Genomic DNA, 17,655 nt, shown 5'->3' with positions numbered 1-17,655 from the left:
CCCACCACTGTCCACACTACATTCTCCGACACCTCTCCTCCACCATCCACACTACATTCTCCGACAGCTCTCCTCCACCATCCACACTACATTCTCTGACACCTCTCCTCCACCATCCACACTACATTCTCCGACAGATCTCCTCCACCATCCACACTACATTCTCCGACAGCTCTCCTCCACCATCCACACTACATTCTCCGACAGATCTCCTCCACCATCCACACTACATTCTCCGACAGCTCTGACCATCTCGATCCAATGATGTGCACGAGTGCCCCGTTTCTCCAGGGACTCTTTCTCCTCAATGGCTGAGGCAGCAGCAGCAGGAGGAGGCATTGGCTCCCACTGCTGTTAATCACAGCCAGTGAGCCAATAAAGGGAGAGAGAGGGTAGGCCAATGCTCCATGCCTGAATGGACTCACAGAGCTGCAGCTCAGGAATGAGCCAGCTTGATTGACCCCATAGCAAGCGCTTTACTCTGAGGGCATTCAGCAGGTGGGAGGGGCTAAAAGCACCAGCGAGGGACCTGAAAAGAGGAGGATCGGGGCTGCTCTGTGCAAAACCATTACAAAGAGCAGAGAAGTATAACATATATAGTTTAATATGCCTGAGGAAAGCGCACCCATATGAATTCTCTGGTGCTGCAGAAGGTTGCCTTTCTCAGTGAAAAGTTTCCCACACTCTGAATATAAAAACAGGGATACTCATCTGATGTTCAACAAGGCATTCTTTAGGAGTGAAAGATTTCTTGCACTCTGAAAATCACAAAGGACACTCACCCATGTGAACTATTTGATGTTTCACAAGTGTTTCTTTTTCAGTGAAACATTTCCCGCACTCTAAACATAAATAAGGACGCTCACCTGTGTGAATTTTCTGATGTTTAACTAGGGTTCGTTTTTCAAGGAAAGATTTCCCGCACTCTGAACATGAGTAAGGACGCTCCCCCGTGTGAAGTCTTTGATGTTGCACAAGGTTTACTTTCTTATGAAAAGATTTCCCGCACTCTGAACATGAATAGGGACGCTCCCCCGTGTGAAGTCTTTGATGTTGCACAAGGCTTTCTTTCTTCGTGAAAGATTTCCCGCATTCTGAACATGAATAAGGGTGCTCACCCGTGTGAATTATCTGGTGTCTAACAAGATGATCTTTTATTCGGAAAGAGTTCCCGCACTCTGAACATGAATAAGGACGTTCACCCGTGTGAACTCTCAGGTGCTGAATAAGTTTTCCTTTACGATTGAAAGATTTCCCGCACTCTGAACATGAATAAGGACGTTCTCCTGTGTGAATTCTAAGATGTGTAATAAAATGTCCTTTCTGAGTGAAAGATTTCCCGCACTCTGAACAAGTGAAAGGACGCTCACCTGTGTGAATTCTTCGATGTTTAACAAGGATTCCTTTGTCAGAAAAAGATTTCCCGCACTGTGAACATGAATAAGGACGCTCACCTGTGTGAACTCTCTGATGCCGAATAAGATTTATTTTCCGAGTGAAAGAGTTCCCGCACTCTGAACATGAATAACGACGCTCACCTCTGTGAATTCTCTGGTGTTCAGCAAGTTTTCCTTTCCCAGTGTAAGATTTCCCGCACTCTGAACATGAATAAGTACGCTTAACCGTGTGAACTCTCTGGTGCTGAATAAGATTTCCTTTCCCACTGAAAGATTTCCCGCACTCTGAACATGAATAAGGACGCTCCCCCGTGTGAATTCTCTGGTGTTCAACGAGTGTTCCTTTCCGAGTGAAACATTTCCCGCACTCTGAACATGAATAAGGACGCTCACTCGTGTGATTTCTCTGATGTCTAACAAGATTAGATTTCTTATGGAAACATTTCCCGCACTCTGAACATAAAAAAGGACGTTCACCTGTGTGAAATTTCTGGTGTCTAGTAAGTGCTCCCTTCTTAGTGAAAGAATTCCCGCACTCTGAACAAGGGAAAGGACGCTCACCCGTGTGAATTCTCTGGTGATACGTAAGGTTTCCTTTTCGAGTGAAAGATTTCCCGCACTCTGAACAAGAATAAGGACGCTCACCCGTGTGAATTCTAAAATGTCTAACAAGGTGTGCTTTTTGAGTGAAAGATTTCCCGCACTCTGAACATGAGAATAGATAGTCACCTCGGTGATCTCCTTCATGGGGTGAGGAAGATTCCTCGGGATTAGAAGGATCTGTTGATCTATCTGCAGTGTGAGATCTTACATGGATATTTACAATCATAGTATGTGATTGATGAGAAGATTCCCCCTGATCAGAGGGATCCATTGATGTCTCCGGACAGGAAGGTCTGTGATTTATATTTTGTGTATTTGGATTTCCTCCTGGAGGATCCTGTGTGATGACATTATCTTCTGACTTACAATCAGCAGATAATAGAAGATGTCTCTCCGAGGAATTCCTCACATCACATCCATCTGTTGGAAAGAAGGAAAAAAAAATATAAAAAATCTCAGTAGATGACAAATAACTGGAGTTTTAGCTCCTCCCCCCCCCCGTCGGTGGAATAAGTGGAAATGCCGATCTCGAAACTGGGCTCCTGTTCGCCCTCCAAAATCAATCAGAAAAGTCTTCACACCGAGTCCATATATGATCTGCTAATTCTAGAATAATAAATAGTTATGACTGAGGCTTCATTATCCAAAACGCGTTAGTGGATTGTTACTACATCGGATTGGCTGGATTTTATGAAAATAAGTCACTTTGGTCTAACAGTCACCACTTTCACAGAGCTCTGGCATGGAACTGGGTACAACTGTAACATCAAAATATGGAGAGAAAAAAAACATCCTCCAAGATTTACAATGCTGGTGTCCTAGGGTGGCACCATCCCTCCTCCATCAGTGTGGAGACAACCTAAGCTGTTAGTGCAATGGTTTATTAAAGGGTTAGATCCCATCTACAGAAGAACTGTAAAGCTGTACTAACACCAGATCCCCTCCCCCCCTCCTGGACCCTGCTTTACATGTGATGGCGCTGACCAATCAGAATCCATCTGGTCCATCCTGGCAGCTCAGTATGGAGAAGACAGAGCAGTGGGGTATTTCATATCCCCCGACCATTGGAGCAGTGAGAGAGTCCTGATAGTAGAGGACGTCAGGGCCGTCTTATTGAGCGGGCACCCCTAGGCATGGCCCAGGAGCCCCATCGGGGCCAGCTCCGATCTAGGTGGATGCACTAGTACTGGCAAGTTATGGTAGCATCCCTATGAGGGTGTGCGGCGGCAGTGGCCGGCCTGGGGGGGGGTTGGGGTTGGTTAGATGACACCCGGAAGAAGCTGTAGTTGGTGCTGTTGAGCGCCCCCCAATCATTGGTAAAGCGGGTTGATTTTGGCAGCAGCGATGTGACATAGGGGAGAGGCGGGCTGTGGGTGCATCTGGTGACAGGCGACGTGGCAAATGACATGCTGAATATTGTACTTTAATTCTTGAAAGTAGGTGCGTAAATTGGGGCAGGCTTGTAGGGGCCCCATAGCATTACTTTGCCCAGGGGCCCATGATGCTATTAAGATGGCCCTGGAGAACAGCTGACAGTAAGTACAGTGAGGACCGGGGGGGGGGGTGAAGGGGTCCAGTGTTGGGTCACTTTTACAGTTTTTCTGTAAAGGTAAACTAACCCTTTAATGTGTCTGTTTGACCAGTGACGTCTCATATGCCTTCCATTAAAGGTAAAGAGGTGCATATTGCGCTCCATCAAAACTCCAGTCCATGGAACCAGTGATGGGACAAGGTCTTCCAGTGCCCAAAAGAGTGGAAAAGATGCCAAACTGCACCCACTCCTCAATCATGATGTGCAAGTTTAGGAGATCCTACGCCAATCAGTCACTCCTTTGTAAACATCACTGTTGCTACTAGGGTTGCCACCTCATCCCTTTAAAACAGAACACATATGAATTGCACAGGTTCTGAGGCTAATTTAATTTAGATAAGGCTCCACTTGAGTTCAATTACCACCTTAATCAGCCACAGAACCTGTGTAATTCATATGTGTTCTGTTTTAAAGGGATGAGGTGGCAACCCTAGTTGCTACTCCTGTCAGCCTTGAAACAGAAGGAAGGTGCCCCCATCACTACTATAAACCATTGCGCCCAGGGCAGCCACCCCTTGTCCCGGCCCTGCTTGGAACCCATACAGGAGTCCCGCTAAGGGGAAACTCTACCACACAGTTCAGCTCTTTACAGCGTCCTCACTGATCACCTCCCATATAGGAACAGACCACAAAGTCCAGTCCGATTCAGAATCAGGAAGTGACACATGCAGGGGAAGGAACATCACAGCACCAAGTGGTAACTCTTACCACACCACACCACACATTAACCCTTTAGTAGACCAACGCATATCTAACCTTAGTGTCTGTTACTTACTTATGTCGAAAGGTAGAGAAATATCCTCCTGTTCACTTTTCATAATCATCCCAACCTCCTCCGTGATTGGCTGATCACCCCCCACATACGTCTCTATTACTTCTTCTTTAACCTCAGCTTTTATATTAATCCGATCTTCACCCTACACCAAAATAATAGAAAACATCAATTAAAGTCACCTCAAGGCAGATATAAAAGTACAAGACAAAGAGGAAGAGGACCCACAATGACCCAGATTTGACTGGGCTTAAGACCCACAGAGGAAATTAAAGTATATTAAAAAAATAAACATGAGGGTGAAAAATGTAGGGCGTTCAAAAATAGCTAGAAACGGGGATGGGGGGGGTAACAAAGGCTGCACTTGAGATAACAAAGTAAAACAAGAGACTACACAGAAGAACGTCATCTCATGGCTTAGAATATATACTTAGGTCTAGATGCCCAGCCCCACCTACCCGATGATGGTGAGGGGGAAATCTCTCACCCTAAACCCCAAAGATGAAAGAAAAAAAAATAGAGCAAGAGATTTAATAGAAAAATATCATCTCATAGATTAGAATACATTTTGAGTTCTAATTGCTCAGTCCCATCTACCTGATGATGGTGAGGGATGGTGTGATCCTCCTTTGTGGAATCCTGGGAATACAGAGGACCTCCCTCCTCCATAGACTGCTGATCCCCGGACTTCTCTTCCTCTTCTTCTTCTACTTTAACCTCAACTTTGATGTCTTTCAGTTCTTCAACCTAAACCCCAAATATGATAAAACGTATTTGTAAAAGTAAACAAGAGATGACATAGAATTCTGCACCTTGAAATAACATTCTTCTATTTGAGTTCTAATTGCTTAGTCCCACCTACCTGATGATGGTGAGGGATGGTGTGATCCTCCTGTGTGGAATCCCGGGAATATAGAGGATCTCCCTCCTCCATAGACTGCTGATCTCCGGACTTCTCTTCTGTTTCCACTTTATTCTCAACTTTGATGTCTTTCAGTTCTTCACCCTAAACCCCAAATATGATAAAATGGATTTATAAAAAAAGAAACAAAAGAAGAAGAAATAGAAGGTTATTTTGAAGCATATAATTCTACAATGTATTTGAGTTCTAATTGCTCAGTCCCACCTACCTGATGATGGTGGGGGATGGTGTGACCCTCTTGTGTGGAATCCCGGGAATACAGAGGACGGGGACATCTCTCTGGTGGGTTCCCATTACTGGATCCATCTGTAGGAAACACACACACTGACTGAATACATTGTTTCTATGTGTTTATCAGATGATGGGGGATCTAGGTGGAGCCTCTGTACTGCTCTCTCCTTTACAATAAAGTCTCCTCTTACCCGGTGATGTGAGGGGCGGCTGATTCTCCATCATGATGTCCTTGTAGAGATCCTTGTGTCCTTCTAATTGAAATATAATGTGATTACCTCCTCTGCTGCCAGTTACAACAACATCTTCTCTTTCCTTCCTCACAACTCACCTCTCACCCGGGACTTCCTTTGTTAGACCCCCCTACATCACTTCCTGTTCCTTAGTTACATTACTTCCTGTCTGCACCTGACATCACTTCCTCTCCAGCTGTGGTATCACTTCCTGTGTCTGTACAATCACACTCTTCCTGTCTCACTGTTCTACTCAATATAATAGAAAAAGATCTCCATCTCTATATTTATTATGTGTCTGTTCTACAATCCAGCAACTCCAGATGCACAATTAGATAAATAGCTTAATATTCACAATGTATCTGGTCTACAAACCAGAGGCTCTGGATGGACAGTTGGATAAATGGCTCTATATTTAGGATATATCCGGTCTATAAACCAGAGTTTCTGGATGGACAGTTGGATAAACGGTTTTATATTTAGGATGTATCTGGTCTATAAACCAGAGGCTCTGGATGGACAGTTGGATAAATGGTTTTATATTTAGGATGTATCCGGTCTATAAACCAGAGGCTCTGGATGGACAATTGGATAAATGGCTCTATATTTAGGATGTATCTGGTTTATAAAGCAGAGGCTCTGGGTGTAAAGTTGGATAAATGGTTCTGTAGTGAAGCTTACCAAGCTGGCCGCTGCCGGAAACACAAAGGCTATTCACACAGGGAGAATTTGCCTGCCAGCTCCTGGGGGGGATTCCCCCCTCCCTCTTATCACTGACTCACACAGAGCTATTCACTCTGCAGCCTCCCCCCTGTGTCCCCATTGGCAGGAGAACGAGAGTCAATTGCAGGAGCCAGTGAGAGGCAGAGGATCATGGGACATGAAGTCCCAGTGTCATGGATTTATTTCCGTCCCAATACCGGAATGTATGTTCTATTCTGCCTCAGACTCAAATTCAAGGTGATGTGAATGCATGCATGCAAAAAGGATCACACTGGCACACAATGGTCAGTATGAGCTCTTCCTCATCAACAGGCTTTTATTCCGGTCTCAGCCCCTTATATAAGCAAAGTGACATAAGCAAACATCATCACATATGTGTGTATATGATTGGTCCATCTGTATATCATGCTCTTTCCTGTCGAAACATCTGTTTTCCATGAGGCAGCACATTCCAGAGTCCGGCAGCCATCCTTTGATAGACAATGGGAGGGGTGAAAAGGAGGGTGTAAGGAGTGAGCACATGTGCCTGTCATATATATATATATATATATATATATAAAAAATCTATCTCTATCACAATAAGAAAGAAAATAAATAATAAAAGTAATAAAGAAGAAAAGAAAATAATAATATTAGAAGAGAGGGAGACATTTAATCAGTTCCACCACACCAGCACAATCTTAAAGGGGTTGTAAAGGTAAAAAAATTTTTTCCTAAATAGCTTCCTTTACCTTAGTGCAGTCCTCCTTCACTTACCTCATCCTTCCATTTTGCTTTTAAATGTCCTTATTTCTTCTGAGAAATCCTCACTTCCTGTTCTTCTGTCTGTAACTCCACACTGTAATGCAAGGCTTTCTCCCTGGTGTGGAGTGTCATGCTCGCCGCCTCCCTTGGACTACGGGAGAGTCAGGACGCCCACTAACACACAGCTCCTTTCTCTATCTGCAATGTAGAGAGCGTCCTGACTCTCCCGTAGTCCAGGGGAGGGGGCGAGCATGACACTCCACACCAGGGAGAAAGCCTCGCATTACTGTGTGGAGTTACAGACAGAAGAACAGGAAGTGAGGATTTCTCTGAAGAAATAAGGACATTTAAAAAATTTAAAAGCAAAATGGAAGGATGAGGTAAGTGAAGGAGGACTGCACTAAGGTAAAGGAAGCTATTTAGGAAAAAAAAATTGTACCTTTAGGCCCCTTTCACATGGGGGCGGGAGGCGCGGTGGCGGTACAGTGCCGCTAAAAATAGCGGCGCTATACCGTTGGATTTGGGCGCTAGCGGGGCGGTATTAACCCCCGCTAGCGGCCGATAAAGGGTTAATACCGCCCGCAATGCGCCTCTGCTGAGGCGCATTGCGGGCGGTATTGCCGCGGTTTCCCATTGTTTTAAATGGGAAAGGGCGGTATACATACCGCTCCTCTCACCGCTCCAAAGATGCTGCGGACAGGAGATTTTTTTCTCTCCTGCCAGCGCATCGCCTCAGTGTGAAAGCCCTCCGTCTTTCACATTGCGGTTGCTGGGCAGGAGTTTTTCAAGCGGTATAGCAGCGCTGTTTTTAGCGCTGTACCGCCTGAAAAAAATCCTCAGTGTGAAAGGGGTCTAACAACCTCTTTAACCACTTAACCCCCGGACCATATTGCTGGTCAAAGACCAGAGTACTTTTTGCGATTCGGCACTGCGTCACTTTAACTGACAATTGCGCGGTCGTGCGACGTGGCTCCCAAACAAAATTGGCGTAATTTTTTTCCCACAAATAGAGCTTTCTTTTGGTGGTATTTGATCACCTCTGCGGTTTTTAGTTTTTGCGCTATAAACAAAAATAAAGCGACAATTTTGAAAACAATGAATATTTTTTGCTATAATGAATATCCCCCAAAAATATATAAAAAAAAATGTTTCCCTCAGTTTAGGACGATACGTATTCTTCTACATATTTTTCGTTAAAAAATCGCAATAAGCGTTTATTGATTGGTTTGCGCAAAAGTTATATTATAGCGTTTACAAAATAGGGGGTATTTTTATGCCATTTTTATTAATATTTTTTTCTTACTACTAAGTAATGGCGGCCATCAGCCATTTTTTTTTCGGTACTGCGACATTATGGCGGACACTTTTGACACATTTTTGGGACCATTGGCATTTTTATAGCGATCAGTGCTATAAAAATGCATTGGATTACTATAAAAATGCCACTGGCAGTGAAGGGGTTAACACTAGGGGGCGGGGAAGGGGTTAAGTATGTCCCTGGGTGTGTTCTTACTGTGGGGGGGGGGGGGGGGGGCCCCACTAGGGGAAATCACTGATCTTCTTTTCATACATTGTATGAACAGAAGATCAGCATTTCCCCCCCTGACAGGACCGGGAGCTGTGTGTTTATACATCCCCTAAGCATGCAGTTTGAAGGATTTTAGTTTTTTTTATATCGACCTTTAGGCTGCCTGAAAAGACCCTTTTCCTACAGATTTTTTTTTTTTTAGCATTAGTACATATCCTACAGGCTCTGTGTTCGACAATCTCTTACTTATTAGCCCAGAAAATGACCATTACTGATATCGAAGGTACAGCTTCGGGATTCAAACTTTATTAGCATTTGCTGAATCAAAATAGGTACACTTTTTAATTATGACAAAACAAAAGAATGAAAAATACAGTGAAAGTGATGCACACATTCACAACATACACATAATAATGTTATATATGAATTTTTAACAATGTTCTAAAATGAATGGGCCTACCTATGCAGACATATTGGAAGTAGCGATCCACTTATTCCCCTAAATGAGGGTTTAGTCTATAGGTGGCAACATGAAACCCGTGTCCTTCAGTTTAGTTGGCAATTTCCATGGGAGAGCCGAGAGATCAAGTTGGGATAAAGACTGATCGATCTGGACCCACAACGTACATGGAAAGTTATGGAACCAGTTGAGACGCCTGGACAGGACTGATGCTTGATAATAAAGTGAAATGTTTGGGGCACCTGTGCCTTCTTTCTGGTTAGAGAGAATATTTTACTATTCAGTCAAGGTTGTATCCAAATTCAGACAAAAATAGTAAAGAGTTTGTAATTTTTATTTATTTTTTAAAAAGGAAGATGGGCCCAAAATCCACACTACATTCTCTGACAGCTCTCCTCCACCATCCACACTACATTCTCCGACAGTTCTCCCCCACATCCACACTACATTCTCCGACAGTTCTCCCCCACATCCACACTACATTCTCCGACAGCTCTCCTCCACCATCCACACTACATTCTCCGACAGCTCTCCCCCACTATCCACACTACATTCTCCAACAGCTCTCCTCCACCATCCACACTACATTCTCTGACAGCTCTCCCCCACATCCACACTACATTCTCCGACAGCTCTCCTCCCACCATCCACACTACATTCTCCAACAGCTCTCCTCCACCATCCACACTACATTCTCCGACAGCTCTCCTCCCACCATCCACACTACATTCTCCGACTGCTCTCCTCCACCATCCACACTACATTCTCCAACAGCTCTCCTCCACCATCCACACTACATTCTCCGACAGCTCTCCTCCCACCATCCACACTACATTCTCCAACAGCTCTCCTCCACCATCCACACTACATTCTCCGACAGCTCTCCTCCCACCATCCACACTACATTCTCCAACAGCTCTCCTCCACCATTCACACTACATTCTCTGACAGCTCTCCCCCACCATCCACACTACATTCTCCGACAGCTCTCCTCCCACCATCCACACTACATTCTCCGACATCTCTCCTCCCTCCATCCACACTACATTCTCCGACAGTTCTCCTCCACCATCCACACTACATTCTCCGACAGCTCTCCTCCATCCTCCACACTACATTCTCCGACAGCTCTCCTCCACCATCCACACTACATTCTCTGACAGTTCTCCTCCACCATCCACACTACATTCTCCGACAGCTCTCCTCCACCATCCACACTACATTCTCCGACAGATCTCCTCCACTATCCACACTACATTCTCCGACAGCTCTCCTCCCACCATCCACACTACATTCTCCGACAGCTCTCCTCCCACCATCCACACTACATTCTCCGACAGCTCTCCTCCCACCATCCACACTACATTCTCCGACAGTTCTCCCCCCCCCACCATCCACACTACATTCTCTGACAGTTCTCCTCCACCACCAACACTACATTCTCCGACAGTTCTCCTCCCACCTTCCACACTACATTCTCCGACAGCTCTCCTCCACCATCCACACTACATTCTCCAAAACCAGACTCATTAAAGAGGAATTCAATATTTAGAGAACAGTGGTGAGACAAATCAGATATCAGAGCAGATAAGTATAATGTTTAGTTTAATATCCCTGAGGAAAGCTCACCCATATAAAATTCTCTGGTGCTGCACAAGGTTGCCTTTCTCAGTGAAATTTTTTCCCACACTCTGAATATAAAAAAAAAAGGGATGCTCATCTGATGTTCAACAAGGCATTCTTTAGGAGTGAATGATTTCCTGCACTCTGAAAATCACTAAGGACACTCATCCATGTGATCTATTTGATGTTTCACAAGGTTTCCTTTCTCAGTGAAAGATTTCCCGCACTCTGAACATAAATAAGGACGCTCATCTGTGTGAATTGTCTGATGTTTAAGAAGATCTACTTTCCGAGTGAAAGATTTCCCGCACTCTGAACATGAGTGAAGATGCTCACCTATGTGATATCTTTGATGTGGTACAAGGCTTTCTTTCTTAGTGAAAGATTTCCCACACTCTGAACATGAATAAGGGTGCTAACAAGATGATGTTTTTTTTGGAAAGAGTTCCCGCACTCTGAACATGAATAAGGACGCTCACCCGTGTGAACTCTCAGGTGCTGAAAAAGTTTTCCTTTCTGAGTGAAACATTTCCCGCACTCTGAACAAGGGAAAGCACGCTCACTCGTGTGATTTCTTGTGAACTCTCTGGTGCTCAATCAGTTTTCCTTTCTCAGTGAAATATTTCCCGCACTCTGAACAAGGGAAAGGATGCTCACTCGTGTGATTTCTCTGATGTCTAAGAAGATTAGATGCATTATGGAAAGATTTCCCGCACTCTGAACATGAATAGGGACGTTCTCCTGTGTGACTTCTAAAATGTGTAACAAGGCATCCTTTTTTAATGAAAGATTTCCCGCACTCTGAACATGAAAAAGGGCGCTCACCAGTGTGAATTCTCTGGTGTTCAGCAAGTTTTCCTTTCCAAGTGAAAGATTTCCCGCACTCTGAACATGAATAAGGACGCTCGCCTGTGTGAATTTTATGGTGTTCAGCAAGTTTTCCTTTCCAAGTGAAAGATTTCCCGCACTCTGAACATGAATAAGGACGCTCACCTGTGTGAATTCTCTGGTGATGAATAAAATTTCCTTTCCCAGTGAAAGATTTCCCGCACTCTGAACATGAATAAGGACGCTCACCCGTGTGAATTCTCTGATGTTCAGCAAGTGATCCTTTTCGAGTGAAAGATTTCCCGCACTTTGAACATATATAAGGACATTCACCTGCGTGAATTCTCTGGTGCTTTGTAAGTGCTCCTTTCCGAGTGAAAGATTTCCCGCACTCTGAACATGAGAAGAGATGGTCACCTTGGTGATCTCCTTCATGGGGTGAGGAAGATTCCTCGGGATTAGAAGGATCTGTTGATCTATCTGCAGTGTGAGATCTTACATGGATATTTACAATCATAGTATGTGATTGATGAGAAGATTCCCCCTGATCAGAGGGATCCATTGATGTCTCCGGACAGGAAGGTCTGTGATGTATATTTTGTGTATTTGGATTTCCTCCTGGAGGATCCTGTGTGATGACATTATCTTCTGACTTACAATCAGCAGATAATAGAAGATGTCTCTCCGAGGAATTCCTTACATCACATCCATCTGTTGGAAAGAAGGAAAAAAATATATAAAAAATCTCAGTAGATGACAAATAACTGGAGTTTTAGCTCCTCCCCCCCGTCGGTGGAATAAGTGGAAATGCCGATCTCACAGCTGGGCTCCTGTTCTCCCTCCAAAATCAATCAGAAAAGTCTTCACACCGAGTCCATATATGATCTGCTAATTCTATAATAATAAATAGTTATGACTGAGGCTTCATTATCCAAAACGCGTTAGTGGATTGTGTTACTACATCGGATTGGCTGGATTTTATATGATGAAGAGTTTGCAGATCATATATGGACTCCAAGCTGAGTCAGCAAGAAAAAAAAAAGTCACGTTGGTCTAACAGTCACCACTTTCACAGAGATCTGGCATGGAACTGGGTACAACTGTGACATCAAAATATGGAGGAAAAACCTTCCTCCAAGATTTACAATGCTGGTGTCCTAGGGTGGCACCATCCCTCCTCCATCAGTGTGGAGACAACCTAAGCTGTTAGGTCAGTTTGCACTTGCTTTGGCTTCAACATGCTTTTATAATGTGTTTTTAAAGTGGATGTAAAGGCACTTCTCATCTTTTCTAAACTACTGCCGTAGTGCTGATCTATAAGGATATAGACGCCTCCTGCATGTATCCTTACCTGTCAAATGTCTCCCCTCTGTCTGTAATAAGAACTGAAAAACTGCAGATTCTGTGGGTGGGTCTGTTGTCTGGAGCTCGGTGGGTGGAGTTGTGATGTCAGACTCTCCGCCCACCTCTACACTCCCCTTGTCAACATGCATTTTTTTATTGTGTATTTAGAACACTGAATTCTGCTATGATCACTAACATCCAGTCAAAACCCAGGAAAAGTAACCACATGACTTCAGAAAAGGAGGGGGGGGGGGGGAACAAAAAAAATAATGCCCGTCTCCAGGCTTAGTGCATAAGATATGTAAATAACCTGTCACTCACAGCAAGGGGGCAGAACGGACTAAGGTTTTTCTCTGCAAGTCCGTTTTATTTCACTGAACAATAAAAGAGAATTGCTCAGAGCTGGATTAACTCCGTGTGGCAAGACTGGGCACAGATGACAGGAAATCCCTTACTGTACATTGTGACATAAAAAAAAAAAAAAAAAAAACAGACCAACACATATTCAACCTTTCAGCACCTGCCTATAGGATGATGTGAAGATCTAATAATTATCTAACATTTTGTCTTAAACTACAATCCTTATACTGAGAAGTAAAATGAGACTTTGGCCTGTTTCCTCCACAATGTCTGTTACCTACCTGTGTCATTATGTACAGAAATGTCCTCCTGTTCACTTTTCATAATCATCCCAACCTCCTCCGTGATTGGCTGATCACCCCCCACATACATCTCTTCTTCTTCTTTAACCTCAGCTTTTATATTAATCCGTTCTTCACCCTACACGAAAAAGAATAGAAAATATAAATTAACCCCTTGCACGCTGGGCACTTAAACCCCCTTCCTAACCAGACCAATTTTCAGCATTCGGTGCTCTCACATTTTGAATGACAATTACTCAGTCATGCAACACTGTACCCATATGAAAAATTTGTCCTTTTTTTCCCCACACAAATAGAGCTTTCTGTATTACTGTATTTATCGGCCTATAACACGCACTTTTCTAACCTGAAAATAGAGGGTAAAGTGCTGTGCAGGGGGGAACGTGTGCTGTGCAGGGGGCTGTGGAAAGTTTTTTCCTGAAAAAGCATATGCATACCACAAATTACACCCCAAAAACACATTCTGCTACTCCTCCTGAGTATGGCGATACCCCATGTGTGACACTTTTACACAGCGTGGCCACATACAGAGGCCCAACATGCAAGGAGCACCTTCAGGCTTTCTGGAGCATAAATTACACATCTAGTGGCAGATCCACAAAGAAGTTACGCTGGCGTATCTATTGATACACCGCGTAACTTCTATTTTTCTCCGGCGTATCTTTGTTTTGTATCCACAAAACAAGATACGCCTGAAGCTGTGCTAGATCCGACTCCATCTTAGTACGCCGCCGGATCTAAGGTGCATATTTACGCTGGCCGCTAGGTGGCGTTTCCGTTGATTTCCGCGTCGAGTATGCAAATTAGCTAAATACGGCGATCCACGAACGTACGTGGACGACTAAGGAGGGCGGGATGGACGACTAAGGAGGGCGGGATGGACGACTAAGGAGGGCGGGATGGACGACTAAGGACGGCGGGATGGACGACTAAGGACGGCGGGATGGACGACTAAGGACGGCGGGATGGACGACTAAGGACGGCGGGATGGACGACTAAGGACGGCGGGATGGACGACTAAGGACGGCGGGGTGAATGAGTATTGATGGCTGAGTAATACATTGGGATGTCTGAGCATGGATGGATGGATGAATGGCTGGCTGAGGCTGCAGTTGTCACAGAGCAGCACTGTGAGCACTACACATCCAGCCCACAGCGCTGCTACAACTGATCTCTCCGCCTCTCCTCTCACACTGTACCAATCGCTACAGAGATGGGAGAGAGGAACCGGACATGACGCTGGTTTGATTACAAGTGATCACTCCGTCATTTGACGAACCAATCATGTGGTAAGCGGCCGCTGTCAGCAGCCATTTACCGTGATCCGTAGTGGACCTGGCGGTCATGGATACTCCTATGTGCGCGCTTCAGGGGGGATTCTGGGAGGACGTCATTGTACGCCCTCCCAGAGTTATCGGGCTGCGCTGTAGCGCTATGGCTCAGTCGGTAAGTGGTTAAAGTCAACTCAAGGCAGATATAAAAAAAGTACAAGACAAGGAGGAAGAGGACCTGCAATGACATTTGACTGGGCTTAAGACCCACACAGGAAAGTAAAATTGTATATGTAAAAAATAAAAATGGGAGGTGAAAAATGAAGGGTGCTCAAAGGAGCTAGAAACAGGGATGGGGGGGGGGGGGGAACAAAGGCTGCACTTCAGATGTCAAAGTGAAACAAGAGACTTCACAGAAGAACGTCATCTCATGGCTTAGAATATATATTTAGGTCTAGGTGCCCACCCACACCTTCCTGATCCTGGTGAGGGATGGTGGGATCCTCCAGTATGGAATCCTGGGAATACAGAGGAGGGGGAAATCTCTCACCCTAAACCCCAAAGATGAAAAGAAATTATGGAGCAAGATATTTTATAGAAAAATATTATCCCATAGCTTAGAATACTTTTATGTTTTAATTGCTCAGTCCCACCTACCTGATGATGGTGGGGGGTGGTGTGACCTTCCTGTGTGGAATTCCGGGAATACAGAGGACGGGGACATCTCTCTGGTGGGTTCCCATTACTGGATCCATCTGTAGGAAACACACACACTGACTGAATACATTGTTTCTATGTGTTTATCAGATGATGGGGGATCTAGGTGGAGCCTCCGTACTGCTCTCTCCTTTACAATAAAGTCTCCTCTTACCCGGTGATGTGAGGGGCGGCTGATTCTCCATCATGACGTCCTTGTAGAGATCCTTGTGTCCTTCTAAATAAATTATAATGCGATTACCTCCTCTGCTGCCAATTCCAACAAAGTCTTCTCTTTCTTTCTTTCCTTCCTCACACCTCACCTCTCAACCACAACTTCCTTTATTAGACCCCTACTTCCTGTTTCTTAGTACATCACTTCCTGTCTGCATCTGACATCACTTCCTCTCCAGCTAAGGGGGTGTGGCTGCAGAGTGGAGCTCCACCGATGACAGGAAGCACGTGGCCTCCACTACACTCTTTTTTATCTATGCAGCTGGAGCTCCACTGTCACAGAAAACATGTGTTCTCCACAACTCCACTTTTTTAATTTTTAAAGGAACTTTAATGTAATAAACAACAAATAGACACTACTACAGGAAGTGGAGCCTGGGATTTGCACAAATATAAGATATTTTTGGGAGGTTTTGTAGGGGGTATTAAAAGATTTTTATTTTTTTTTTTAAATAACAAACATGCCATATTTACCTCCACTGTGCAGCTCGTTTTGCACAGAGTGGCCCCAAACACCATCTTCTGGGGTCCCTCGGCAGCTCTCTCGGCTCCTCCCCACCTCAGATAACCCCCCTCTGGGAAGCGCTTTCCCAAGGGGGTTACCTTGCGGGCGAGCTCCGGAGATCTACATTTGCGTCCATAGACACGAATACTGGACTCGGCCCTGCACCCCGGCGCCCGCGTCATTGGATTTGATTGACAGCAGCAGGTTATTGTCCTAAAAAGTGTTTGGGGACCTGCCCCAGGGGACATGTATCAATGCAAAAAAGTTTTAAAAACAGGCGTTTTTTCGGGAGCAGTGATTTTAATAATGCTTAAAGTGAAACAATAAAAGTGAAATATTCCTTTTAATTTCGTACCTGGGGGGGGGGGTGTATAGTATGCCTGCAAAGTAGCGCTTGTTTCCCGCACTTAGAACTGTCCCTGCACAAAATGTCATTTCTGAAGAAAAAAAAACTTACAAAATCACTTGCGGCTATAATGAATTGTCAGCTCCCGGCAAAACAGAGAAAAGTCATTCCTAAAAAAAACAGACAGCGTGGAGGTCCCCCCAAATTCAAGTACCAGTCCCTTCAGGTCGTGTATGGATATTAAGGGGAACCCCATGTCAAATTTTTAAAAAAATTACGTGGGGTTCCCCCCAAATATCCATTACAGACCCTTCAGGTCTGGTATAGATTTTAAGGGGAACTCCACCCCAAATTTAAAAAAAATGGCGTGGAGTTCCCCCTAAAAATCCACACCAGACCCTTTATCTGAGCACACAACCTGGCAGGCCGCAGGAAAAGAGAGGGGGATGACAGAGCGCCCCCCCTCCTGAACTGTACCAGGCCACATGCCCTCAACATTGGGAGGATGCTTTGGGGTCTGTGACCCCTCAAAGCACCATGTCCCCGTGTTGATGAGGACAAGGGCCTCATTCCCACAACCCTTCCCCGCTGGTTGTGGGGGTCTGCGGGTGGGGGGCTTATCAGAATCTGGAAGACCCCTTTAACAAAGGGGACTCCCAGATCCCGGCCCTCCCCCTATGTGAATTGGTAATGGGGTACATTGTACCTCTACCATTTCACTAAGAAAGTGTAAAGAATTGTAAAAAAACACATGCCATGGAGAAAGTCCTTTATTAAAAAAAAAAAATAATAATAATCCAGCGGTGGTAATCTAGTCTCGGTCACCGCTCCAACGCTGTCGGTATCCTGCTACGGGGTGATCTCCTCTCTGCCATGGTCCAGCGATGAGAAGTTCTCTTCTTCATCCAGGTCTGGGATCCAGCGATGAGATGTCCATCCAGC

At 44.8% G+C, this 17,655-nt stretch overlaps 2 protein-coding genes across 4 annotated transcripts in view; both read right to left on the bottom strand.

Moving 5' to 3' along the window:
* The window catches only part of LOC120910546 (zinc finger protein 850-like), a 1,103,195-nt gene that overhangs the window by 907,352 nt on the left and 178,188 nt on the right, over positions 1–17,655 (bottom strand).
* LOC120910026 (gastrula zinc finger protein XlCGF57.1-like) overlaps positions 185–17,655 on the bottom strand; it is a 27,284-nt gene continuing 9,813 nt past the window's right edge. The window contains exons 1-4 of one of the 3 annotated variants that reach the window (XM_040321868.1): positions 5,494–5,514; positions 5,226–5,369; positions 4,367–4,508; positions 185–2,420 (exon numbers count right to left, since the gene is read on the bottom strand). In XM_040321868.1, the coding sequence (XP_040177802.1) occupies positions 766–2,420; positions 4,367–4,508; positions 5,226–5,297 (1,869 nt within the window). In that variant the 5' untranslated portion in view covers positions 5,298–5,369; positions 5,494–5,514 and the 3' untranslated portion in view covers positions 185–765. Of the gene's footprint in view, positions 2,421–4,366; positions 4,509–5,225; positions 5,370–5,493; positions 5,515–13,640; positions 13,780–15,589; positions 15,622–17,655 lie in introns of those variants that run through there. The other 2 variants (XM_040321869.1, XM_040321870.1) reach the window with 2 other exon arrangements.

Source organism: Rana temporaria, chromosome 8 (assembly GCF_905171775.1).
Source record: "Rana temporaria chromosome 8, aRanTem1.1, whole genome shotgun sequence".
In the NCBI taxonomy this organism is placed as follows: domain Eukaryota; kingdom Metazoa; phylum Chordata; class Amphibia; order Anura; family Ranidae; genus Rana; species Rana temporaria.
The sequence above is the reverse complement of the archived record's forward strand: the minus strand, read 5'-3'. Positions and strand labels throughout refer to the sequence as shown.